The sequence below is a fragment of the Notothenia coriiceps genome, unplaced genomic scaffold (assembly GCF_000735185.1).
Source record: "Notothenia coriiceps isolate Sejong01 unplaced genomic scaffold, NC01 NC01_scaffold00026094, whole genome shotgun sequence".
NCBI lineage: Eukaryota > Metazoa > Chordata > Actinopteri > Perciformes > Nototheniidae > Notothenia > Notothenia coriiceps.
In genome coordinates this window covers 368648-377924 of record NW_011358795.1, presented here as the reverse complement: position 1 = coordinate 377924, position 9277 = coordinate 368648, and the positions used below count along the sequence as shown (strand labels likewise).

The 9277-nt window shown below is 38.8% G+C and overlaps 1 protein-coding gene across 2 annotated transcripts in view; it reads left to right on the top strand.

Moving 5' to 3' along the window:
* LOC104956465 (protein unc-13 homolog C) overlaps positions 1-7600 on the top strand; it is a 52047-nt gene extending 44447 nt beyond the window's left edge. For both annotated transcript variants that reach the window (XM_010783946.1, XM_010783944.1), the window contains one exon: positions 7168-7600. In XM_010783946.1, coding sequence (XP_010782248.1) covers positions 7168-7267 — 100 coding nt within the window. In that variant the 3' untranslated portion in view covers positions 7268-7600. The remainder of the gene's footprint in view (positions 1-7167) is intronic.
* Positions 7601-9277: the final 1677 nt, after the last annotated feature.

Here is a 9277-nt window from a genome sequence, read left to right as displayed (position 1 = left end):
CACACACACACACACACACACACACACACACACACACACACACACACACACACACACACACACACACACACACACACACACACACACACACACACACACACACACACACACACACACACACACCAAGGACTGTGACACACGTATACACGCCGAGCTTTACTCTCCTATATCCACCTCGATAAGCAAGTGAGGTCAGGACTCAGTATGCTAATGAATACATATTAAGGCATCTTTAATATTGCATGCTTTATCATGACTTTTTATTGTTGCTGGTAATTAAAGTGTAATGCTTTTTATGCATTTACATAAATCACTGCTGCATCCTTATGGCTTCAAAATATATACTAATTAGTGTAGTTATAAAGCATTAGGAAAGCAAGATAATTCACTATGGATGCCCTCACAATGCCCTATAGATGGTCTTTGTTCTATCATCTTTGTTCATACAGCAAATGTTTTACAGCCTGAAAAGGAATCTTCTTTCGATGTCTCACTTTCTGTGTATTCAGGCTAACTTCTAGGTTATTGGAGACAGAAAAGGGCAACACTTTCAATCAATTAACCGCAACTCTGCAACAATGAATGTCTACAACTCACCCCTCTTATCAGTTACTACTCTGTCCTTTTGTTAGCCTTTTCCTCACTTTACCTGCTGACTCTCTGCCCCCACAGATGTATCTGCTTTTATTCTCCATGATCTACCTTATGTGCCATTCTTCTTATTCTCAATCAGCTCTCCCTTAAACCCCCCATTCGAGTATCTGCTGTGTGTCGGTGACGGTGTCCGGGAAAAACATACAAAATCTATTTATTTAAAACTATTCCAACCAGTTGTAGCTGAAGTAAATGTGCAGTGCCGTTGCTCGGTTCATTTCCCAAAAGTCCAGGGCTTAATTGTGCAGCAGAAATGTTTTTTTGCACTCAGCCTCTCGGGGCCTCATTACAATAAATCAGGAGGTTTCTTTCTTCATTACCCTTTATTATAAGTGGCACCGCATGTTCGGTACATATTGATAAGATATCGGATCATGCTCTTTAACCAACCACATCAGCAGCACACCGTCCAGTGTTCAATATCTTATTGTCCCGGGGCGGGATGCAACACGAGTCAGGAAGCCCTGTATCGAGCAAAGTGAGACACATTGTCAGAAATCAAATTGTTTTCTGGCAGAAACATGTCCCTGTGTGCTTAAACCTTTGATTTTGATGCGCGAGGTGTTATGCCCACACTCCCCTTTCCTCTCTCTCTCCTTTCTTGTACGTTGTTTTGCTTTAATTTGGAATATATCCAAATCCAATGTTTTGATTGTGCTTCTGTCGACTTGGACGGTTTGATGATTTCACTGAGCACAACATTATTTTTTGAGCGTTTCCCTTCACACCATCTGCCTCCTCCGTGGCCTTCAAACCAATCGGATTACTTCATGTTTCTTTTTTCTCTCCTTGTTGTTTTACTTGTTCAGCCTCAAGCGAAAGTAAACCCTGGCTCTTGTTGCTACTGGGCTCTAATAGGGGTGAAACCAAGTCCCTTCCTTTTCCCTGGGTTTAGTTTTTCAGCTTTGACACAGAGAGCTGTTTATACACCGCTGTTTGGATCAATTTCTGGATACCTCATCCACGAAAAAAGCTGCACCTACAGTTTAGGATTGTTTCCTTTCATCCTCTCTCCATCTCTCTCACTCGGGCTTTATTTTGGTTACCCGATCCCACTATTTCTATCCCTGGCTCCCTCTCTGCCACTCCTCCATTCTCTGTGATTTCTATTTAGCCTCTTTTATATTCTCCTGTTGTTGTTTTGGTGTGTGTCCAGGTCAGTCATCCAACGGATCCGTGGGGGAGGTGTCGATGCAAGTGACTCTCATCTCTCACCCTGGCACTGGAGAGCACAAAGTCAGCGTGAAGGGTGAGCATCACCTTTACTCAGACTTACTTTGTGACATTCCTGTTTAATAGTGTTAACACCTGCACATGTTCAAAGACAGAGCATGGACAGCTCATGGCGGTAATCTCATGTATATCATAGTGCTGCTGCGCCATGATTAGCAGCATTGTTATAAATGTCTGCTTTGAACAGAAAATAAGGACATTAACACACAGCTGGGGTTGTACTAACTATATACAGTAGGTCTCGTTTTGTATTCTTTTAGTCACTGAGGAAGTCACTTATCATTTATTGCTCGGAAAAGTGTTTTTACCTGCAACGCTAGTACCACCAACAGTTTAAAATGTGGGGCTTTTCATCAAATATCTTGACAATTTACGGATGTATTGAGACAGAATTGTACAAAGGCATTAGCAGTGGCAAGAAAATGTGTTTGTCAAGGTGTTAATTTATCCACTCAAATAACTCCACATTTACATGATGGATTAGGAGAACGTTTTCGCAGTTAGGAATCTTGATGACATCTAGCGACATCAGCAGATCAATGTTGTTACAACCAAAAACCTGCGTCTATGACTCTCCTATCGTCCTGATCTTTGTTTCCTAAATGTCGGCGACAACGATCAGACTCATCAATGCCAATGATTTCCCTTCCCCCTCCCGAAGTCGCACCATACGCACTGCAGCTGGCAATCAGCTGTAATCAGCCCACAGCAGTTACATGACAAGCAAGGTTACTATAGCAATCATAGATGGATGTTTCTATTTTGACAAGATGCACTTTAGCCTTTCTTTATTATTTTCCCTTGACAACCATAACAGACCAAAATAGAAATAAAAAACAGCATTAGTATCTCAGCCTTTCATGGTAGATGTATCGACCATGCTAAATGTTCTGCATATAATGATAATGTTGCAATTTGACTCACAGGCATTTACATTTTAAGATTACCAATAATATTCCAGAGAGGTGGAAATGTATCTGCTATCAAATTGTTTTGTACTTGCTCTGAAAGCATCTCAGCATAAAATATAAATGTGTATACAGTCAGACAATCATCTTGGTGAAGAGGATAAAGACACTTCCAATAATAGGGCCAAGAATACATTTAAACAATGCTAATGTTTGACGAGGATCCGCTTTACCTTAAACCTTATCTACACTTCTGATAAATATTTTTGTGTGTTTCTCAGTGGTCGCTGTGAACAACCTCATCTGGCAGACCAACGCCATGTTCCGGCCGTTTGTAGAGGTCAACGCCGTGGGACCGCACCTGGCTGACAAGAAGCGCAAATTCAGCACCAAGACCAAGAATAACAACTGGTCACCAAAGTACAACGAAACATTCCAATAGTAAGTCACCGTGCTGAGTGTTCGTTACAGAGGGGAGGAGAAAGGAGGCAAAGATTAGGGCATGTTTAAAAGTACCTATGATTATTACCTGGGATGGGAGGGTCACTTAAAAAATGTATTATGCTACAATAATTAGTTAATAGTTAGTTTAAAATATTATTAGTAACTTAAAATAAGTATCACAATATGAAAGTAATGTATCCTGATTACTTTCCGTTAGAATATCAAATGCAAAAAACAAGAGAAAATAATGGGGTTTTTTTTTACTTAAGTGTCTTACAGTATGCAACAGAATAATGTAACCAGGAAGAAAGCAATATATTTAATATAAAATTATTATAAAATAAAATATATAAATTATGGGATAGACCTACAGTACAGAATAGTATGGTTTAAAAATACTGTGTTAGTTNTGAAATGAATACTATTTATATTTAAATTATTTGTTGGCATCAATAAAATGAATTACATGCCTGATATGGGAAATGTGTTTTAATTACTATTTTATCCATTAATGCCTGTTGTCGCTAATTTGCATCATACCCAAAATTATATCTATTCTATGTGCTAAATTCAAATTAATAATCTCCACTTATTTTAGCATCTGCTTGAAAGCAAAAACACATAAAATAATTTTTTTTACATAATTGCATATAAATTCAGGCGTCAAGGGGTTAAAAGCACCTATGATTATTACCTGGGATGGGAGGGTTACTTAAAAAATGTATTATGCTACAATAATTAGTTACATGTTATAAAATATTATTAGTAACTTAAAATAAGTATCACAATATGAAAGTAAGTACTTAAGTGTCTTATGCAACAGAATAATGTAACCAGGAAGAAAGCAATATATTTAATATAAAATTATTATAAAATAAAATATATAAATTATGGGATAGACCTACAGTACAGAATAGTATGGTTTAAAAATACTGTGTTAGTTTAATACAAGAAATAAAAGCTAACACAGTATTGTTGTTTGAATTAGTTGTCCACCTACTGCATTTAAAACAATTAATATTTTTTTTTAAACGAATAAAAGCAGCCAAAATGAAAAACATAAAGAAAATTCAGGCAGCACTATGAGCAAAAATGTACCAATAATCTGTTCACTCATTTTTTTTATGTAACTTTAAGTGAATAAAGTAACCTGTTTCGTTGTACCCTGATTACATAATCCTGTTACAAATAATCTGGGACTCCCCAAGCCTGATTAATACTGTGTAGCATGTTCCTGCTTATACATACTGTACAACCTAAAAATCCAATTTCTGAGACACCCTGTACCATAACCATTTAACAGTATCTTCAGAGAAGTGTTCAGTATGCTTTCTGCACACTGAAGTCTTTCCTCCAGCAACCCACATCAAACATTGTACCTGTAATACATTACTCCAAAAGTTGTTCCAGTAGTCGTAGGTTGTGAGTGGAGTTCAAATTGCTTTACCGACACTTTTGCTGCTTTGAAACTCTTGAAGGAAGTGAAGAGACGGTTTGATGAATCTTTAGGCTTGTCTCTTCCTTACCACTGTCATTCTGAGCCGATCCAACTAAAGTCACACAGCTTAAACGCTTTTAGTGCGAGATGAAGCAACGCCTTCACGATCAGTGCAGGCTCAGGGCTGTCTGCATTTGGATTCACTTCTGGCATGTCATTTTAATTTTTACGAAGTCGTAAAAGTTGCTGGGGATATCAGAAAATATCCTGAAACAAAAAGATGGTTTGAAACAAAGAAGAATTTGAATAGAGCGATTCATTTCACTTGCAAAGCATGATTGAAACGACTCATCACAGCCACACAGATACTAAGAAGGTTTTTCGGTAGTTGTCCCGCAGCCAGAAACTTTTACTGACATTATATCCAGCTTCCAAGAAATCCAAATGTCAGTATCCAAAAGCAATTTGTGTGTGTCCATGAACAATTCCTCAGTGACACTTTGGCCTTTTTGTTTAATTTGACCCATCTTAAAAAAATTACATAACGTCAAGTTCATTTTAAGTGACTTTCAACTCATTTGACAGTTTGAAATGGTAACTGACTTTTCTATTATCCAGGTTGAATCATCTCCTTTTAATATCCTGTTATATTACACTGAACAAAAATATAAATGCAACACTTTTGTTTTTGCTCCCATTTTTCATGAGATGAACTCAAAATATACACAAAATAACCATTTCTCTCAAATATTGTTCACAAGTCTGAAAAAATCTGTGATAGTGAGCACTTCTCCTTTGCCGAGATAATCCATCCCACCTCACAGGTGTGGCATATCAAGATGCTGATTAGACAGCATGATTATTTCACAGGTGTGTCTTAGGCTGGCCACAATAAAAGGCCACTCTGAAACGTGCAGTTTTGCTTTATTGGGGGGGTCTGGGGGGGTCCGAAAACCCTAGGGTTAACCCTAACATGTCACCCACTGACATGTTAAGGTTAGGGTTAGGGTTACATCAGGTTGTTGATTGTGGCCTGTGGAATGTTGGTCCACTCCTCTTCAATGGCTGTGCAAAGTTGCTGGATATTGGCAGGAACTGGAACACGCTGTCGTATACGCCGATCCAGAGCATCCCAAACATGCTCAATGGGTGACATGTTAGGGTTAGGGTTAGGGTTAGGGTTAGGGTTAGTACTGCAGTGTAGTAAAACAGCCCTGATTTTGCTTGCGAACATAATATTTGTCCCCTCTCTGATCTCTCGGTGTCTTTCCTCCGCAGTGTTCTCAGTAACGAACACGGTCCGGAGGTCTACGAGCTCCACGTCTCAGTGAAGGACTACTGCTTTGCTCGCGACGACCGCATCATCGGCATGACGGTGATTCAGCTCAAAGAGCTGGCGGACAATGGCAGCTGCTCCGCAAACTACCCGCTGGTGAAGAGCGTCTCCATGGACGAAACCGGCCTCACCATCATGAGGATACTCTCTCAAAGGACCACCGACGAGGTGGCCAAAGAGTTTGTGCGTCTCAAGACGGACACACGCTCGGCGGAGGAAGTGTCGTAATGTGCAGCAAAAAACGCAGTATTAAAAGAGTTGTGTTGTCTTAAGTGGAAGATGAATAGAAAAGGGAGAAGGAGAAAGGGCAGTAGCAACAGATGTTCTTTCTGAAAAGAAGCTGGAGAATGTCCAAAGAGAAGCGCAGGAGGCCCACATGTGGCGAGGCAGCAAGACAGTGACAGAGAGAGAGAGTTGTGTTTGTTTGTTTTTGTGCATGTGCGTAAAACATCTGTTGGAATGTTCATTTTAAAAACTACAGTATGTACAAGTGTTTACTTACCGTATGCTTACTATTAAGTACTATATTCTACGAGTTATGTTAACGAGACATGAAATACCTTTTGTACAACATTTAGTCTTTTTGAACAGAAATTTGTTCCAATAAAGTGCCAAACCAGTGAAAAAAAGAACAAAACCAACGTATATGAATTATGGTGAACTTAGTATGTTTGAAATTTGCTCGATTATTTTGTCCGGTGTAAGTCATTTTCTGACAGTGTGGCGTTTTGATTGTTGCAGAGTCTTTTCATTTTGCACCCTCGTTTTTTGGCTTCACGTTCTTCCTCACAGCACTGTTGTGCATGTCCTCTTCTCGGTCATGTCTCTCCCATGATTCCACAGTGACCACCGAGCAGGGTCCTGTCCCCTTGCCTTCAAACTGTTTGTATTTTAAGTCGACCTGAAAATAGACCATGTTTTTTTAAATGGCGATGACTGCTATGTAAACCTTCATAGGTGTTTGTAATTTTATAACCATGACAACAATGACGACAGCCTCCAGTGCTAACAGTCTTAGCAGAAAGGATGGAAATGTTTTCCTTTTTTTTTTCGGGCTTTTTGTTCCTTGTTTTTGGCCATCAGCTTCCAGCCTTTCTGAATGACCACTGTGAACATGAGCTTTGGAAGGCAAGCTTACATGACATTACTGACAGTTTGATATTATTGTTTCATATTTTTCCGATAACTTTGTTCCTGATAAACTGCCAAAGTTATATAAAATATTTGTACAAAAGCAATCCATTACATGTATGATATATGATGAAATATGTACATGTGATCTATTACTTTTTCAATGCTTGATATATGATTATTGATAGGGTGGTAATAAGATTTTATTTTTTTTATTTCCTGTGAAGCTGTTAACCAATATGAAAGTTGCACATGTTACTTTACACATTAGTTATATCAGCTTCTGTCATTGGAATTTATTTTCTTCATAAAGGAAAGAGTAACATTTGGTAAATATGCAACATTCCTATGTATTGCACTGATGGCGAATTGTATGTCATGTAAATATATTTAGTGAGATATTGTACAAAAGTCTACTTTTCTTCAATGTGCATAAAGTATGTGCAAATGTGTTTAAACATCTGGGTCATTTTGAGCAATCGTTGGAGTAAGCATCTCTCTATCACATACATGTAGCATGTGTGTTTATGATTGAAGTAGAGTTATTGGAGCTGAGTTGTTGAAAATTAGAATATCAAAACATTGAAAATAATGTACTCTCTGGGAGCAGTTTGATCAGGTTTGCTAGACGATGACGTTCGGTCTAAAATAGCCTCAGTTAACATGATGACAATTATGGTCAGTTGCATTTAAAGTGGACCTATCATGCTATATTGGAAAAAGATATTGTAGGGCCATACCTATACAAAACATGTCTGTGAAGTTTTTTGCTTAAAATACCAAACAGATCACCCATTGTAGCCATGCCTCATACTGCTCAAACCCCTCTGTTGCAGCCCTGTTAGAGAAACGCGGATTGTGGGTCCTTAGCCTGAAAAAAAAGAAAAGAGGAGGCGGAGCTAATGCCTGATCAGAATTCTACCGGAGATAAAGTTAAATTCTGCTGTGATAAAACGCCATCCTGTTCTAAACAAAATCAAGGATTATTTCTGAAACAGTATGGAGCTCAAATGCTTTTTCTCTTGCGGGTTTATCACAAGGTGAGTTCCTTTTTTTATTTCCTGCTTTTTAAACACATGTGCTCTCCAGTACAGGTTAGCTCTGAGTGTTAGCGAGGCTTGCTAATGTAAACAAAGACGAGATTACGTCCAAAACACGTCAGGCATTGTTTCTGATAGCAACTTTCTGTGGGTCCGCCATCCGAAATTACGTAATATCGGCAGCAAATCTGTATCCGCTCGTTGTACCCCCGTTTTAAAAATATTTGGGTAAGGAGGAAAAGAGAAAGGGTTTTATTTTTTGACGCTGCGTGAGTTCCCTGACACACCGGGGACACATAGTTGTGTATTAAAGACATCAAAAAGTGCATTTTGCATGATAGGTCCCCTTTAAAATTGGTAAAAACCCTAATCTGTGTTTCAGAAAATGATTTACACTGTTTTGCAGATCTGTTTGCTCCTACAGTATAGTGAGTGTTATACGGTGATGCACATAAAACATTTGGACGATACACTTTGGTTTCTAAAGAGCCGTTCTGAAGTTTAAAGTGCAGTCCCCACACCGCCTTACTCTACACTAAAGATGTGGAGCACCGTAGATGTTCGCTAGCAGCTTGCGACCTGTGAGAACACCCACCTGTCACTCAAAGCGTATTTTACTGTTGGTCACATCACTATAAGAAATATATTTTTTCATATGCTTTTTTCCTTCATCAATACCTTCATCTTAGAATACCACAATGCAACTGGACCAGCTTCAGTACAGTCAGATGTTGGTGTATGTTGCTAATAGTGGCTAATGTATCCTCAGGTGGCTAGCCTCAAGAAGAGATGAAGAGCGGGCTGCAGAGGTCTGTAATCTCACTTCTTCCCTACTTTCACTTCTTCCCACACCCTGGATTGATCCAACCAACACTGGGATATGACATCAATTGGGACAATATATCAACCTGCACACACTGTAGCTCCATTAGTTTTTTTTATTATGCAAATATCCACTTGTACTTCACAAGGCTTCACAGTTTTTGATGTGGATTTGCTGCAGTCTCTCTTAACGTTACAAAGACCCCTGAATACATTCATAAAGAATATTTAGCAAGATTTGATATTCTAAATATGTCTTTCAATCCTCCCT